This window comes from Podarcis erhardii (genome assembly GCF_964252035.2).
Source record: "Podarcis erhardii genome assembly, chromosome: 2".
Lineage (NCBI taxonomy): Eukaryota > Metazoa > Chordata > Lepidosauria > Squamata > Lacertidae > Podarcis > Podarcis erhardii.
Genome location: NC_138498.1, coordinates 31,861,066 through 31,879,071, shown reverse-complemented (window position 1 = coordinate 31,879,071; position 18,006 = coordinate 31,861,066). Strand labels below are relative to the sequence as shown.

General features: G+C 43.5%; 1 protein-coding gene across 2 annotated transcripts in view; it reads right to left on the bottom strand.

Annotated features, from left to right (window-relative positions):
- DNAH17 (dynein axonemal heavy chain 17) overlaps window positions 1-18,006 on the bottom strand; it is a 96,471-nt gene that overhangs the window by 46,337 nt on the left and 32,128 nt on the right. For both annotated transcript variants that reach the window (XM_081849459.1, XM_081849460.1), the window contains 21 exons: window positions 17,742-17,894; window positions 17,317-17,442; window positions 16,795-16,902; window positions 16,262-16,393; window positions 15,346-15,506; window positions 15,100-15,256; window positions 13,951-14,055; window positions 12,617-12,774; window positions 11,826-11,964; window positions 10,942-11,169; window positions 10,517-10,654; window positions 10,142-10,274; window positions 8,795-8,922; window positions 8,555-8,703; window positions 6,322-6,604; window positions 5,704-5,877; window positions 4,252-4,459; window positions 2,163-2,328; window positions 793-895; window positions 427-574; window positions 188-279 (listed from right to left, as the gene is read on the bottom strand). In XM_081849459.1, the coding sequence (XP_081705585.1) occupies window positions 188-279; window positions 427-574; window positions 793-895; window positions 2,163-2,328; window positions 4,252-4,459; window positions 5,704-5,877; window positions 6,322-6,604; window positions 8,555-8,703; window positions 8,795-8,922; window positions 10,142-10,274; window positions 10,517-10,654; window positions 10,942-11,169; window positions 11,826-11,964; window positions 12,617-12,774; window positions 13,951-14,055; window positions 15,100-15,256; window positions 15,346-15,506; window positions 16,262-16,393; window positions 16,795-16,902; window positions 17,317-17,442; window positions 17,742-17,894 (3,189 nt within the window). The remainder of the gene's footprint in view (window positions 1-187; window positions 280-426; window positions 575-792; window positions 896-2,162; window positions 2,329-4,251; window positions 4,460-5,703; window positions 5,878-6,321; window positions 6,605-8,554; window positions 8,704-8,794; window positions 8,923-10,141; window positions 10,275-10,516; window positions 10,655-10,941; window positions 11,170-11,825; window positions 11,965-12,616; window positions 12,775-13,950; window positions 14,056-15,099; window positions 15,257-15,345; window positions 15,507-16,261; window positions 16,394-16,794; window positions 16,903-17,316; window positions 17,443-17,741; window positions 17,895-18,006) is intronic.

Sequence of the window (18,006 nt, the reverse complement as noted above, 5' to 3'; positions counted from 1 at the left end):
TTCCGTTTCCTAAGCTGGGTGTCCTCTGAGGACACAGGTATACTCTATAATAGCCTCAACAGACTAGACCCCCCCCCATCCCCAGCCAGTGGAACTATGTTTCGCCCATGCTCTTCCTAGGGAATAGGGAAAGAGAAATCCACACTCACAGCAAAGTGCAAACAGCTATACAGAAGTGACATTGTACCTGGAAGATGTTAGAAAGATCCCGGAGATTGAAAACGTAGTGGAATTTGATGGCCGTAGGAAGAAAGGTTGATGTGATTTTCTGATGCAAGGCTGTTGTGGAGAAATACAGCAGATGTACATGAAAATGAGGGGCTGTTTGTGTGACTTGAACCTGAACTAGAAAACAGAGCAAAGAGAGGACGGTAATCATGAAAAGCATGAGCCATGGCATGGTTTTCTACTTTTGCAAGTGCTTACCCAGAGCTGCAGAAACAAGCTGTGAATGAATCTTTTGAACCACCATAGGGACAGTTCGGAGGGCCAAGTGCTGACCCAGGATGGTGCTGTAGATAGCCATAAGAGCATCTTGTCCTGGGAAACTCACCGCAAACACACAGAAATGTCGCTGCAACAAAAGGCATTCATAAAGATCAGGCTGGGCAGCACTCTCTTAAACGAAAGGGCACATTTTAATTCTCTAAAAGAAAGCCAAAAAACCCAGACACGATCTGCTTTTCTGCTTCCACTTGGGAAGAGGAGACCAAATCCAAAGAAGCAAATGTTGCAGGGGTGTAGCAGATGCCTTTGACTGAAACCCCTACAACAGGGGTCTTTGACAGGTACCTGGAGTCTCGAGTCAATGGTGAAGGATCCAGAAGTTGGATTCATACATGCAACATACTGGCAGTTGTGAATATCCTTCAGTGTCAGCTTGGTTCTGTCATACCTAACAGAAATAAGCAAGAAAGAGACATGATTCTGAGACCCAACTCTTGCACAAAGCTCCGTATCCACTTATATTTATGAAGTCTCATCTATCTTGCACGTACATTTATGGAAAATGAGGACAAAGGGCAAAATGAAGACTTCTTTTCATGACCTCCTCTCATTAAGAGAACACGAATGAGATTTTGAGAGATACATCAGCTCTGTGGAAGCACAAGCTGGAGATTGTTCCCAAGGGAAGCATGATAGGATTTGAAGATCTACTTAGCTAATCTAATTTAGCTAATCCAGTGGAATCTCCACAGTGGTCATTTGCACACATTTTGCAGGAAGCGAACATTCAAACACTCTGTTTTCTCTAGATTACACTGGATTCTTATGTATTAAAACATCTACCCCAGACGAATAAAGGAAATAGACCGAAGGGTGTGTGTCCAAGACCAGCCTGCATTTCCTGTCTTTGGCTGCAAGATGGCAACATTACCATGGCGTATGTTCATCCACTTCCGGAGAACACATGACTCCCTCATAATTAGAAATGTGCATGTACATGTTGTGTGTGTGTGTGTGTACACACAAATGTATAAATATGTTGCACATTATTGGGTTAAGCACAATACTTTCTGAGTTCCGATTCCTTACTTAAGCCAAATGAAGATTTTGCGGGGCTGATGATATTCCTGCTTGGACACAGAATGCCTAACTTATTTTCTTTTTGGGAGTCTGTTGTGGGAACACCAAAGGGGTAGGCGGTAGAATTTGATACAATGTTACAAAAACAGATCTCGGTCCGACTCCTCTGGATTTGTTCAGAGGTCTACAGAAGCGGAAATTTTACATTCTGCGCATCTAATAATAGTGTGCTGTAACTCCCACACAAAAGCCAGGCGTCCATCACAGAAATCTAGCCTTGTGTTGGACATGGTATACAAGGGAGCTACTTTTATTTTATTTTTTTGGAATATACTATATAGATTGGAGTTGAAGGTGTGGAGTCAGTTCAAAACAGAGAAAGTGTGAGAGCAAGACTTCAAAACTTTACAGTAAGAGGGTGGTGTCACGCTTGCATGTACCGATTTCTATTGCATATATTTCATTGCCTTTTGGATCGTCGTGATTCCAGAATCCCTGTCGCAACCGAGATTACTAGTAGAAAATGAGAATGTCTTTTGGGTGTATATATGTAGCGCATGAAGTTCCACAACATTCAACTGTGCCATTCAAATATGCGCGTTGACCAGGAGTCACGTGACAAAGTGCATTCCTACCAGTGTCCATGGTCCATGTGTTGCCTGATTAAGGTATGAGGAGCCACAGTGCCATATTTGTCAACTTCTGGCATGTTCATATCATCTATGAAGTAGATGAGTTTCTTGGTACCAGGGGGACCAAAGTTCCTGCCGGATTTCTTCTCCAGGGGCTTCTCAAGAATAGCTGCATTAAAAAAAGAAGACCATGCAGAAACAAATGTCACAGGGTCTTATTCTGGCAATCAGGTAAAGCTTTCCTCAGCTCCATCCTGTTGTAAGGGCAGCTCTAAGCATGCCTGTTCAAAAGTGAATAGCATGATGATGATGATGATGATAATAATGATGATGATGATGATAATGATAATGATAATGATAATGATAATGATAATGATAATGATAATGATAATGATAATGATAATAATAATAATAATAATAATAATATTTGCTATTTATATGCTGCCCAACTAGCTGGCTTGCAGAATATATAAAACATAATAATGCATCAAACATTATAATTGGATTTATGTGGGAAAGGCAATCTTGTATCAGTGGGGAAGGAGAGATGATCTTACTGAGGGGGCAGGAAGCTTAGCCACACAAGACCCCCATGAGAACAGAAGCTGACTAGTTTGAAGGGAGAGTGGAGTAGCTCATGGGCAGGCAGACCCATTTGAAGAGCTTTTCACGTTAACACATCCAGGGTGAGGGAATGCGCATGGCGCACGGTGCAACAGATGATGGTGGAGGATGGCAGCACGACTGCAAATGTTGGCAGGCTTCGTCTTCTTTGCATAGAATGGAGAGGTTTGATCTTCTTGCAGTCCATGGGACTCTCAAGAGTCCCCTCCAGCACCATAATTCAAAAGCATTGATTCTTCAGCGATCAGCCTTCTTTATGGTCCAGCTCTCATTTCCATACATCACTACTGGGAATCCCTACAGAGAAGACTCCCTGGAAAAGACCCTGATGTTGGGAAAGCTTGAGGGCACAAGGAGAAGGGGACGACAGAGGACGAGATGGTTGGACAGTGTTCTCAAAGCTACCAGCATGAGTCCAGAGCACGCCAGGCACTCCTATCTTCCACTGCCTCCCGCAGTTTGGTCAAACTCATGCTGATAGCTTCGAGAACACTGGCCAACCATCTGTTCCTCTGTCGTCCCCTTCTCCTTGTGCCCTCCATCTTTCCCAACATCAGGGTCTTTTCCAGGGAGTCTTCTCTTCTCATGAGGTGGCCGAAGTATTGGAGCCTCAGCTTCACGATCTGTCCTTCCAGTGAGCACTCAGGGCTGATTTCCTTAAGAATGGATAGGTTTGATCTTCTTGCAGTCCATGGGACTCTCAAGAGTCTCCTCCAGAACCATAATTCAAAAGCACCAATTCTTTGGCGATCAGCCTTCTTTATGGTCCAGCTCTCACTTCCATACATCACTACTGGGGAAACCATAGCCGGGAGATAGGTAAAGGTAAAGGGTAAAGGGACCCCTGACCATTAGGTCCAGTTGTGGACGACTCTGGGGTTGTGGCGCTCATCTCGCTTTATTGGCTGAGGGAGCCGGCGTACAGCTTCCGGGTCATGTGGCCAGCATGAGTAAGCCGCTTCTGGCGAACCAGAGCAGCATACGGAAACGCCATTTACCTTCCGCCGGAGCGGTACCTATTTATCTACTTGCACTTCATGCTTTCGAACTGCTAGGTTGGCAGGAGCAGGGACCAGACAACGGGAGCTCACCCCGTCGCACGGATTCGAACCGCCGACCTTCTGATCGGCAAGTCCTAGGCTCTGTGGTTTAACCCACAGTGCCACCCGCATCCCTAAGCTCTGTGGTTTAACCCACAGCGCCACCTGCATCCCTAGGCTCTGTGGTTTAACCCACAGCGCCACCTGCTGGGAGATACAAGGGTTCAAATCCCCACTTGGCCATGAAGCTCACTGGGTGTGATCTTGTTTCTCTCATCCTAACCTACAACACAAGATTGTTGTGAGGATAAAATGGGGAGAGAAAGAACTGCTGCTGCCACCTTCTGCTCCTTTCAGGAAAAAGGTGGGATATAAATGCAATAAAACACACACACACACACACACACACACACACACGGCCTCCTTACATTGCAGCATTGCTGAAGTTGTGTAGAAATTAAAGGGGACAGATTGCACTAAGTAATCATCTGTGTTCAGGGTGTCCAGCTTATCTACCATCAGCACTGACTTCCCAGTGCCTGCATTCCCAACTAGCATCACAGGCCATTTCTTTGCCATTAAGAGATCCATGAAATAGCGAATCCGGATGGTTTCTGTTGTGTGGACCATTGAGGCCTACAAAAGCAGAATGAAAAGAAACTACTTACAAAGTCTGAACAACATAAACCAAATGGCTGAAGGCACTTTCTGGCACAGTATTCCTTGAAAGACACAGTAAAGCAGAAGTGAAAGGAAAAATCGTTTTCCTGCAGTTTCATAAGAGTATATATTTAAAGAAGACGAATAAATAAGCAAATTAAGTTAATTTGGATATGATGAATATATTGAAAATAAATTTAAGGTACCGCAGAAAAGAGGGGGAAGGAAATCAAGTTTTGTAATGTCAAAATGATTGTAAAATTAGTGAAATGTATAAACCTGAAAAGTATAAATAATTTTTAATAATAATAATAGGAAAATCATTCCCCCCCATGGCTTTGCAACAGGACTCTTGTGAAGACCTCACAAGAAGCTACATCAGTAAATTCCTATCAGACCTAATAAATGTGATTTTAACAAGTGAGGTTGATTCATCACTGAGAGTTGTCTAGGGCTGCTATTTGGGCTCAATGGAAATTCATAGGATTTCCTCTAGCGCTGTAGGAATTCACTTATTTGTCTGAGGAATGACCAGATTAGTAGCAGTGGTTTTAATAACCGAGCTGCAAGGCTCAAATATCTAAATTACTCATGTGTGTCTACCTGCCACAAGGAATACTTTCCTCTCAGTCTAACCCACCTCACAGGGTTGTTGTGAGGATAAACTGGGAGAGAGAGGACCGTATACACCACTTCCGTTGTCAGCTCCTTTAAGGGAAGCTAAAATATAAATGTAATAATAATAGAGCTCTGAAAAACCATACGTGATGCAGTTTTGTCCTTCTCCAGATGTAATTTTCTATGTCTTCTTATCCTTGCATGAATGAGCATTTGCCTCCCAACTGATGAACTGCAATGCTTCTGCACTGATGGCATGCCAGAAGCAAATTCCTGCATATGCCATAACTAGTAGCCACTGGTGAGGAAGGGAGTTACAACATGCAAGGCTCTTTTTGTTGTTGCCCCGTGCCTAAATAAGCATGTAAACAAGACTGAATACCTGACTCTGTGGGATGGAGCAGGAACCCTGTGACTTGAGGCAGACATATTGCTACGTATATAAACCAAGAACACTCTTAGCATACTCTTCCCACTCTTTACTGGGATATTGAGCTGATGCAGGAATTTTCCTCAGCACTGGTTTCTATTTTGTAGCACCATAGGGGAAAGGCAATTAAAATGAAATATGAACGAGAAGAAAAATGGGTTTTAGCCATTACCTGCAATGGGACGTCTGGATCCAACTCAAATACAGGCACTTTATCAGTCCAAGGCATGAACTTTTTCGTATCGGAGTCAATGTAATAGTCAAAAATAGTCCCCTGAGAAGGAAACTTGATGGTTTTAAACTCATTTACCCACCATTTGCTGAACTCCACACGATAGTCTACAAGCTGGTGAGGAAAAGAGGGACATTTAACATGCTTTTTATGTTTATTTGATCATAGATATATTAAGTGGCCACAGAGAATGTCAGAAACATAAAAAACGAATCCTATCAAAACCAAACAATTAAAAAAATGTGAATACAGACATGCTGCTTCCCTAAGAGAGAGTGATGTGGCTGGGGTTCCACACAGCTGTGCCCTCATGGGAAATGTGGCACTACTGACAGAGCACCAAGCAATCTAGGCAGGATGCACAGAAAGCAGATTTAAAAGGTTACCACAGCCACAAGGAAGCGATTTTTGGTGCCAGCCTTGTCATTTGGGTAGCGTTTGAAGAGGCACCTAGAAAAATGGCCCCTGTGTACATAAAATGCTGCTTAATGCACCACTGGGCAATAATACCCTGAAGGTATGGAAGCAGAACACAGTAATTTAAATTTCTAAAGGTACCTGATCTTGGAACATCGCTCCTCCAAAGGCCCAGAAACAAGCAAAGACAAAATAGAGCTCGTACAGCTCTTTGGAAGAATCCGGAGGCGTGTTGACTGGGGTTAAGAGGCATTCTAGAAGGTACAGGATCGTTTGTATCACCGTCACTTCAGGTACAGGCGTTATCTTCTTGAACCCAAACTTCAGCTTATCCAAACACGTGGGCAAGTATTTGTCAAACAGGATCATCAAATTGGCTTTTTCAGACTGTACTTCCCGACGCTCAATCCAGCTGCTCACCACTCTGTACGGTGATATAAAATTACTTATTCAATGTGATGCATTCTCTCATGCATGGAACATGCACATTCTACTTCAGGCTTCAATTATACCTCCTTTCTCTTACTTAAACTGCATCGTTTTCAGAGTGCAGAGGAACCATTTTCTTATTCGGCTGCAGGGCAACATGAAACATGCTTCCCTATTATAGACATGAGCCACATGTGTTCTAGGAAGCGAAGCACTGCATTTGTCTCCCTACAATTTCAGATCCTAACCTCCATTGTTTAATTCACCTTGCTGATATCCCATTGATGATGAAATTAAGGCCTCAGTAGATCTTTATTTTGCAGAACAAGAAAACATGAACCTGTGACATAACAAGAGCCCAATGGCTAGGAGAGGGTGTTTAGTGCTACTTTCAAATAATTTTCATGACTGAACCCAGTGCTCATAGGTAAGTCATAATCTTTAATCATCACAATAATTTTCCTACTTATAAAATGGTTTGTAGTAAGAAGGACTGCAAATTTCTTTATAATGGGAAACGTGTTATTTATTCATTTCATCCCTTTCATGATGGTTTACAAGTAAAAACAAACAAACTCCAAAGCTCCTCCAGATGCCCTTTTTTCAGCATTCTTCCTGATCTGCTTGCGCAAAACTTGCTTGTGAGGTGTTTATTGATTCAGTCATGTCACACTTTTCAATACACTTCCAAAAGCACAAGAAGTTTGCTTTAAAAAGAAGTGGATCTGCTGTGCTAGATCAACAGAACCTTTTACTCCACTTTAAAAGCACAAACCAAAATTCTGGCATGGGGCTTGAATCTCAATGGCAAATACCAATGGTCTCTAGGCACCCAAAAGAATATAACAAAAAAGTAAGATATTGGGAGACCAGCAACAGACAACACAGGCAGTGCACCCAAAAATTACTAAAATACAGTGAAATTCAACAGCAAAATCAGACCAATTACACTCTTCAATTTATCGGGGAACCTAGCGGAGGGGGGATGAGTCTGGTTAATAATGAGCGCTCACACCTTCCTTTGTGGACGCCCTTTGCAGAACCGCGCACAGCACCGTGACCCACTGGGACCACCAGCTGGTTGGGCTGGCCTGCCTCCCTGCACTAGTCATTGGAGGTTCCTGCCAAACCTCAGTTAACCAATCAGCCCTGCAGGGAGGTTGGGTCAGCTAAGGGAAGAAAGATTCCCAAGAGGTTTAAAGACTGTCTCAAGGCAAATCTTAAAAAATGTAGCATAAACACTGACAACTGGGAATCACTGGCCTGTGAGCGCTCCAGTTGGAGAACAGCCTTTACCAAAGGTGTCATGGACTTTGAAGACACTCGAACTCAGAACGCAAGGGAGAAACGTGCTAAGAGGAAGGCATGCTTGGCAAATCTACACCGTGATCAACTCCCACCCGGGAACCTATGTCCCCACTGTGGAAGGACGTGTGGATCCAGAATTGGCCTCCACAGTCACATACGGACTCATTGTTAAAACCGTGTTTACTGGAAGATCACTCGGCTATGAGTGATCGCCAAAGAAGAAGAAGAAGACGTTTAACAAAAAGCTACCACTGGAACTTGATTTCTCTCATTCACCTTCATTAAACACAGTCACATCTATGTCAAAACATAGATATGCACCATCAATTATTTACTACAGAAGTCTTGTAAAGATGCATCTCTTTGTGCAGGCTGCCCCTGATCCATGAGATCTAGACCCCGCACCACTGGATTTATGTATGGTCATAATATTGTTTTAGGGTGCTTTTATGTTGATATGCACCGTTTTATGCACCTTATATTTTTAAAAATAATATATGAAGTGCCTTAGAAATATTTCAAAGTAAATAAATGAATGCATCAAGGGATGAAAGTTTTTCCTCTGTATGCCATGAAGAAACTTGCTTTTGCTGGCAAGGGAAGATACTCATATACTCAAAAGGGAACTCAAACTCACGGATTCCAGCCAAGGTCAGCAGGGTTAATGTACAAGATTCCTGCTCTGGACACTGTGGCGGGTGTTGCTGTTCTTAGGTGGCTGATCTCAAACACAAGCCTCATGGTGGGATTTAGTGGGATTCGCTCATTGCTTGCTAGGGTGAGCACCTAGGAGGGAGAGAAACAAGGATGGTGTGACTTCTTCTTCATCTTGCTGATGCGGAAACCAACAATTTTATCTCTGACTTCCTGTACTGACCTTGTTGTCATCCATAACCGTATTCAAAGACTCAATCCACATCGGATCGATATCTCCATCCAGAACGATCCATTTTGGTCCACGATGAGTTATATTAGCGAGATCACGCATGATTGTTGAAAACAAGCCTACGAGGAACACAGAGAAATTCACACTGAACTTTTGACGTAGAGAAATCATTTGAGAAGTACAGCTTCTAAATGTTGTTTGTATATAACACCGGTCCAGTATACCTGAAGGAGTGTCTCCACTCCCATCGTTCAGCCTGGACACTGAGGTCCAGCTCCGAGGGCCTTCTGGTGGTTCCCTCACTGTGAGGTTACAGGGAACCAAGCAGAGGGCCTTCTCAGTAGTGGCGCCTGCCCTGTGGAATGCTCTCCCAGCAGATGTCAAGGAAATAAACAACTACCTGACTTTTAGGAGACATCTGAAGGCAGCCTTGTTTAGGGAAGTTTTTAATGTTTGATGTTTTATTGTGTTTTTAATTTTCTGTTGGAAGCCACCCAGAGTGGCTGGGGAAACCCAGTCAGATAGGTGGGGTATACATATTTTTTATTATTATTATTATTATTATTATTATTATTATTATTATTATTACAGATATGATAGTTCATCACAGAAGCCTGTGACTCTTCCATGTCACTCCTAAAAGGTGGCAGGGGCAAACAGGGGTTGTTCTGCAACATCTGGAAGAGACACAGGCTCCCCATCCCTGGTCTAGAGGGACCCAATTTATATGGAGTTCACCTTAGAGAAGATCAAATCTCATGACTCTGAATAACTAGAGGAAACCTGGGAGCCTAATTTGAGCCAGAAATTCTTGTGTAGAATCACTGGCAACTTCCTTGTTTTGGGTAATTGTATGTCAAACCAATTTAAGGGGATTTCAGAATAAGTACATTTTGAAAAATTTTATTTCTTGGGATTTGCTCTGCTGAAACTGGCACAAACAACCATGGGGCTAGGGGTGGGAGATCAAAAGCAATTTACAACTCATACATTCATACGGAAGCACTTTTAAATGTCAAAAATTTGAACAACATCACTAATTAAAAATGCATCAGGTCAGTCCTGGTGCCCAGCCATTTCCCCATGCTGAAAAAGAACCTATTGGGTCTGGAAAAGGATCAATGCTGGAAAGAAAATGTAAAAAATCTGATTAGTTTCAGCAGAAATCTCACGTGGAAGCAAAATGGTGTCAGGGTAGGGTTTGGGTTTTCTCTTCTGAGAAGAAAATCTTGGAATTTAAACTTCACGCTTCTAGGATACAGCCCTAAGGTATAATGTTTCTCCTTTTTGTGTATCTGGAGATTTACACTACCCGTTATTTCTGGGATTATTTCCTACCATCTTTCCATTCTCTGGTAGCAGGATTAATGATTCCAAATAGTTCATCACAGGTTACAGCTTTAGGGTCAAGGTCAATAGCTACAGGTTTTCTTTTCATCAGTTGGTAAGTTTTATTCAGAGATTTCAGAACCTGTCAGGAGAAAGGCAAAGACTGGGATGGAGCTTCCGAATGCTTCTGTAACATCAGAGAATATCAAAACACAACCACCCCCAAACTGTACCTTTTGTTCCAGTATAAGGTATCTCACAAAGCTATTTTTCTACTCTTCGGGACTGTGGATCACTTGAACAACGACTCCTTGCTAATTATCATGATGTTTTGGAATGGATTCCCTAGTGATGGAGCCCTAGCTGTAGGCTCATAGCTCCTACCTGAGATTTGCCACAGCCTGCATTTCCAATCACAAACACAGAATGCCGAACTTGGAGTAACTCTTCCAGCTGTACCACCTTCAGCACAAAACTCTCCTCAGGTTGTAGCTTGAGCTCCAGAACGGACTGTTTGATTATCTGAGAAGACAAGAAATGTGTTTATAAGTCCAAGCCCCAGTGTACTAAAGGGGTGTAATTCTTGTTTGGGGGCTCATTCCTCAGTCAAGATGGGATTATTGCGCAGATACAATCCCAGGTGTCCAAACAAGAAAATGAACAAATCACCAAAAGCTTTCTGAGCAGGGCTCTTTTCCAGAGGTCTCCATGGCAACAGGGTTTTCCCCAGTGAAGTCACACATAAAAAAGAGGCCAGACATTCAAATCTCTTAATTATACTGCTTCACAGCCAACTAAAGCAGATTCACCTTTTCAAAGTTTAGATCACGCTTCCTAGGCACATCCAGCGCTGGGAAAAGGTCTCCGATGAGTCCCATGAAGACAGGCAAGTCATCCGTCACAATCTTGGGGATGTTAAAGTCTCGTAAAGCTCTCATGAGAACCTGGTCTTCTGCCCGTCCTGGGTCTCCTCTCTTGAGTGAACCAGCCACCACTAGCACAGACTTGATAGCTCTCAAACCCCAGTCATAGTGATCCTGTCAGACATATGGCAACAACTTCGCATTGCACGTAAACAGAAGGACATCGCTTAAAACAAGTCAGGAAAGGCATCCCTCCACTTTCAAAGAAGGCAAGGAAAGTTGTTTATGTTCCTCTGAGGTGGGTACAGTAGCATGGGCACCCTTTGTTACCATAGCCATAAGGTTTTGGGCTCACTTCTGGAGGTGAGTGGTGAGAGGCAGCCATTTTTTAACATTCCAATACAGTGGTACCTCGGGATGCAAACAGGATCCATTCCGGAGCCCCATTCGTATCCAGAAGCAAACGTAACTAGCAATGGCACATCTGCCCGTGGGTGGGTCGCTTTTCGCTGCTTCTGTGCATGATGTCATTTTGAGCATCTGCGCATGCGCAAGCGGCAAAACCCGGAAGTAACGCACTCCGTTACTTCCAGGTTGCTGTGAAGCGCAACTGGAACACGCTCAACATGAAGCATATTCAATCTGAGGTATGACTGTATTCTACCTCTGTATATCCCTGCTGATTTTCTATGACAGAATGAAGTTTGGGGTGGAATACAACCACTTTGAAGTAATTTTTTTTAAAAAGCCCTGTCAGCATACTCTTGCAAACTCTTCACTGCACTAAAAAAACTAGTGTCAAACAGGCTTGGTGAACAATGTTTAATTACCTGCTTTGAAAGCAGCTCCTTACACAGTGTGTAGAGAGTAATAAACTTCCTAGCTAGAAGCCTGGCTTCAATGAAACCTTCAGCAACAAGCATGATTTCACAGATAAGCTCGAAATCAGGAACAACCATCGCACAGGGCCTGAAAAGAGAGAAATGAGACAATTAACATCTGGTGCGATTACGCTGCAGAGACAACAGTCAATCTTTCCTTTAGGCCGCAGTGAATATTCAGTGCAAATGTCAGACATGATTAATTTCAAACGCCCAACATTCATTTCCCACTTACACTCGGTCTCGTTTTGTTTCCACTGTTTTACACACTGTATAATCTGCCCTGACTCCCGAGAGCTTCCATGTTGGCGATCTAGGCCTGTGCAGAAGAGTAACTCTCTCTTCCCTCAACACGCTTTCCAAGTCAATTCATGGTATCCTTCACGTGGCCCTATCCTCAACAGCTCAATAAATCTCATTGGCACTACTACTCCCACATTACTTCTCTGGGCAGAGTGACACATTACATGACTGTGGCAAAATGGCAACGGAGGTGGGGGAAGTGAGGCATGCAAGAACTTGGCCAGAAGTGATGGGTGTGGGAAGAATGAAGCAAGTGCCTGTCCCTTCCTCAGAATGGAGAGAGCAAAGGTATTAGGAGCCCAGGGAGGGAAGGAGGGGAGGCTGTCTGGCTAGAGGCATCCCAACTCCGCTGCCCAAGAAATCTGGCCAGCTCATACATTATTGTGATAATCCCTTACCAGTTCATTTTCCCCAGAATAGTGGCTGCATGTTAGTACCTGAACAAAGCTTTCAAATTTTCAGGCAGCTCAGTACGGCCGGCATATCCAGGATTCATAGTAATAAACATTCCAACGGTTGGAATAAGAGAAATGGTCTCTCCAAGGAAGTTGAAAACCTTCTTTTTGGCTCTTATGGCATCTTGAACACATTTAACCTTTCAAGTAAAACAAAGTCTTAAGAGTTGTTCCTATGAGGTCTTCAGTAAGGTAAGGAAATATGGTGCTGAAGATAAATGCAGACATATTAACAAGTTTTTCCATAACCAACTGCAGTCAATAAAACCTAAAGACATGTAGGATGCATCAAGAACTAGGAAATAATTGCACACTTGAGCTAACCAAGTTCCAGGATACTCAACAAACTAAGCTTGACTTAAAATGACATGCGAGGAGTGGGAGGCCTTCTGCACAAGCATTTGCAAGCTGCAGATTCCTCTCCTCCTTGAAGCAATTTTGTGGGGCCCAGCTTCACTGACTGGCAAATTTACTCATATGGAATGAGGAGAGTACTTCCTCACTCTGAACTGACCTCATAATGTTAAAGGTAAAGGTAAAGATACCCCCGACCATTAGGTCCAGTCGCAGATGACTCTGGAGTTGCATCCTCATCTCGCTCTATAGGCTGAGGGAGCCGGCATACAGCTTCCGGGTCATGTGGCCAGCATGACTAAACCACTTCTGGCCAACCATAGCAGCGCACGGAAACAGTGTTTACCTTCCCGCCAGAGCGGTACCTATTTATCTACTTGCACTTTGATGTGCTTTTGAACTGCTAGGTGGGCAGGAGCAGGGACCAAGCAATGGGAGCTCATCCCGTCGCGGGGATTCGAACCGCCGACCTTCTGATCGGCAAGCCCTAGGCTCTGTGGTTTAGACCACAGCGCCACCTGTGTCCCGACCTCATAATGTTACCAGAATGCTAAATCTGGCTGGTTGCAGATGTGACACTGATGGCATCAGGGTTCTCCCAAAACTGTCACCTACAACAGCCAATCCATTGGGCCGCAGCAGAGTTTAATAAGTTAAATTAATTACATTTCATTACATCCCATTACATTGCATTATGTAAGTTTCAGTCATAGCAGATAGTGAGACAAATGGCGTAGGTTTTAGTGGACACTGAACTGCAGAGGAATGGAAAAGTGCTGATTGTGGCAAACCAAAGACAGAATAGAAATAGCTACCTCCTCCTTACAGCCTATCATTCCCAAGGGACTTCTATTGATCCTAGAGATGAATGGCCAGCATTTGACTGCAGTGATAAAGCTGGAAGGACTATGAAATCCAGGCTATTTGCACACAATGAAAGGAAACCGAAGGAGAATCTTTACCTGTACAGCAATTACAGACAAGACTTCCACCGAAATCCGATTGAATTCATCAAAACATCCCCATGCACCTGTCTGGGACAATCCTTTGTAAATATTTCCGCAGGACTAGAAAGGAAAGGCACAGGCATTTGTTTGTGGACCATCACATTCAATCAATTAACTAGTTAATATATCCTGTATTGTTTTGCTATATTTTAAAACACAGGAAAACACATTGTAGCACATAGAACAGATGGGTGGGAAGAGAGGAAGTGCTGGAAGGAACAAGCAGCCTGTTGTTTTCTAGGAAGCTTTTAGCGATATAATAAGGTATACAGTTGTATCTTAGTTTTCGAACAGCTTAGTTCTTGAAAGCTTTGGCTCCCAAACAATCCAAGCCTGGAGGCAACTGTTCCGGTTTTTGAACGTTCTTTTGGAAGCCGAACGTCTGACAGGGCTTCTGTGGCTTCCAATTGGCTGCAGGAGCTTTGGTTTTTGAATGCTTTAGAAGTCAAATGGACTTCCAGAACAGATTCTGTTTGACTTCCAATGTATGATTGTACTTGAAACAAAATGTAGATCTGTGTCTGTAATAAATAATAATAATAATAATAATAATGATGATGATGATGATGATGATGAATTTGTTATTATTTATACCCTGCCCTACTGGGTATAAATTTCTCCAGCCACTCTGGGAGGCTTACAGCATATCTAAAACATAATAAAAACATCACACATTAAAAACCTCCCAAAACAGGCCTGCCTTCAGATGTCTTTAAAGTTGTGTAGTTCTTTATCTCCTTGACACCTGATAGGAGGGCGTTCCACAGGGAGGGTGCCACTACCGAGAAGGCCCTCTGCTTGGTTTCCTGTAACTTCACCTCTCACAGTGAGGGAACCAGCAGAAGAGCACCTCAGTGTTTTACAGTGCCCATTTTATTCTACGGAGCTGTAATGTGTTAGAAAAAGGTACAATGTTTTTTAAAAATAACAGATGTCCCTGCAGGTACACAAAATACTAGGAAAGTAGAGCGTTCTGTAATTATACATCTGAATGGATTGCTGTTTACCTCACACTCCTGACTTTGGGGATGACTTTGGGTGCTTTTTGGCTGAATTAGGGACTCAGATATGACCCACTGTTACTTTTACTGGCTAGATCTTTACCTTATAGTCCATTTGCTCAGAGCAGTTGAAGACGTACACCATGATCCCCACTGCCCTTCCCAAGTCTTTGGTGGTCTCTGTCTTCCCTGTGCCAGCAGGGCCTGCAGGAGCTCCTCCCATGATCAAGTGGAGGGACTGTGTCAGGGTGATGTAACACCTGCAAAAAGATAGACATTTGGCATCATCCTAGTCAGCGCATGCCCTAAGAGCATACGTTGGGCCAGGCTGAAGGCTAGCAGCTCATACCGGTCAGTGAGTGGCGTGATCACCAGCCGTGGAGTGTTGCCAAGGTACTCATAGGAATATTGGAGCTGAGCGTCACATATATTGGCATAGCAGTGTCCCTTTTCATCATCCCAACGATGCCTAAGTTGAGACTGCCAGGTAAAGGCCTGGGAGCTTTCCACCTGCAACCCAAATGCGAAACCATAATAAGTAAATTTCCAGTGGTTCCTGCTTATCTCCTTTTCTATCCACATAAGCTTTTATGTGTAGGAGGCTCGTAATGACTTAAAGTTTTATAGAACCACAGAACTGTAGAGTTGGAAGGGACCCCAAAGATCATCAGCTCCAACCCCCTGCAGTGTAGGAATCCTGCCCACAGCCGTCCCTGGGTGGGCTTGAACCACCAACCTTCTGCTGAACAGCCAGACGCACTGACCCGTTGCGCCACAGAGACCTCGTACTTAGTTCCTTTGGCAACTTTCTAGACATAAGCGCAGATTAAGTGGCCTTCTACTTCAGAGCCTATAGAGATTATTTACCCCCCAACAAACCATCCGAAAGAGAGACCACACCTCTGCATGCTGATAAATATTTATCAGAAGCCCAATGCATTTCAGCCAAAAAGGACTTCTTCAGGGTCTTCGATATATGAATAATATATTCTTTAATAACTGTAGTAACTCCCTCAAAGTGGACATAGTGGATTGACTATTTAATACTTTTGGGGGAAGTCTTGATAGGACTTAAGTTTGCATTTTTGAAAATCTTATTCATTGAAAGTGATACAGGGCTAGTCCTTAGCTTTCACTAAGTAAAGGATGGTTGAAGAATGAGTGAAGAGAACCACGTTGCTATGTGAAATTGGCTTGAGAAGAATCTAAGAAAATGTGCGCTTCCAAAAAGCAAAGTACTATTTCACAGTCTTTACTGTATATACCTTTGCTAAAATCATTTTGGCAATGACATCTCTGGCATGGACATCAATGGTACAGATTGTCATAATCTTCATTCGGTCTCCTGGGGTTAAGTTCCCAATGAGTAGTGTAATTAATGTGTTTAGCTGGTTAATCTGGTGAAAGAAAAATAAACATATTTAAGCGGTTTCCAATCTTTAACAACCATGAGACCTAGAGGCTTGCTGCACCTACTCGTCTAAAAAAAACCCCGCACAAAACTGGAAGTTGCATTCAGAGGCGGAGCTAGCTGCTCTGGCACCTGGGGGCGGGTCGAGCGTCCCAGGGGGGTGGTGCGGTGATGTCATCCCCCCTCAGGGATGACACTTGGGGCAAGGCAGGCCACACCCACCGCACCCCCTTCCTCCTCCAGTGGTTGCATTCAGTGACAGAGCTTGAGATGACATCTGTGTGATATGCTGTAGACACAAAAAACTGCCTACTATTCCGCTGAAGAATTTGCCACTGCAAATTTGAACACACTCTGACAAAATGAGAGGGGGCTGCTGCTATGTACCTGCTTCTTATTGTAATCTTTAATAGCGTTTTCATAGCCTTCCTCCAGTCGTGAAAAGGCAATGCCAACCTCCGTTGTCCACCAGATCTGGGTACATGTTAAAGCAATCTGCAACAACAGCCAAAGAGTCCTATGAGATGGTGAAGCCAGGTGAAATGCCAGAACTGTCCTTAATTCAGGCTCTGCCCCTTGACCCCCAAATGTGCAGTTCTGATGGGATGAGTGACTAGAAAAGAACCGGTCATACGGTGCCTTCCAGCTGACCCCTGAGCATCCTTGACCACTGGTCATGCTGGCAGAAGCCTGATAGGAATTGTAGTCCACAGCATCTGGGGGGTACTACACTGCCTACTAGACTTTATAAAGGCCTAATCCTACAAGCATGCTGAATGGCTCCACTTTGTTCCTCTGGTTATATTTACTCCTTATTAGAATGAACATCTGTTTCTGTTCCTCTTTTCTTTGCACTTCACAGGTTAAACATATAAAACATTGCATTTTGACTCTAGCCTTTTTGCTTACCTGTGCTGGGTAATCAAATAGCCATTGCTCTCTTGGCTTTTCCTCATAAGTCACCACAGCTTCAGAAATCTCTTTGCGCAACGTGCTCTGCATTCTCTCCAGCACTCGGTTTAGCCAAACCTCCACCTAGGGAGCAAAACTCTCATGGTTATTTATTTTCCTTTACTTATTTCATTTATATCCCACCTTTTTTCCTCTCCAAGGAGTTCAAGGTGATGAACATGGTTCTCCCCCTCACAACAACCTTGTGAGGTTAGGTTTAGGCTGAGAGGCAGTGACTAGCCCAAAATCACCCAGAGAGCTTCACGGCTGAGTTGGGATTTGAACCCATGTCTCCCAGGTCCCAGTAAAAAACTCTAACCACCAGACCACACTGGCTCTCTGTTTACATGACCAATAGTGAATTTAAAATAATATCCACCAACCTGTCCAGAACAGTCACACTCCTTGTCAAAATCAACATACTCGTCTTCTTTGCTGTACATTCCCAAGCCAACCTTCAGAGGTTGCTCTTTTGCATCCAATTTGAATTTCAGCTTGGCCATACTATCAAATAGCTTGGACAAGTGACGGGATACCTTCAAGAAGATGATTGCGGTATTGTTAGGATACAAAGTTTAGAAATATAGAAATAGAAGCGGTGGAAGAAGAGGACTAATGAAGATATATGAGCAATGTTTCTAAAAAGAA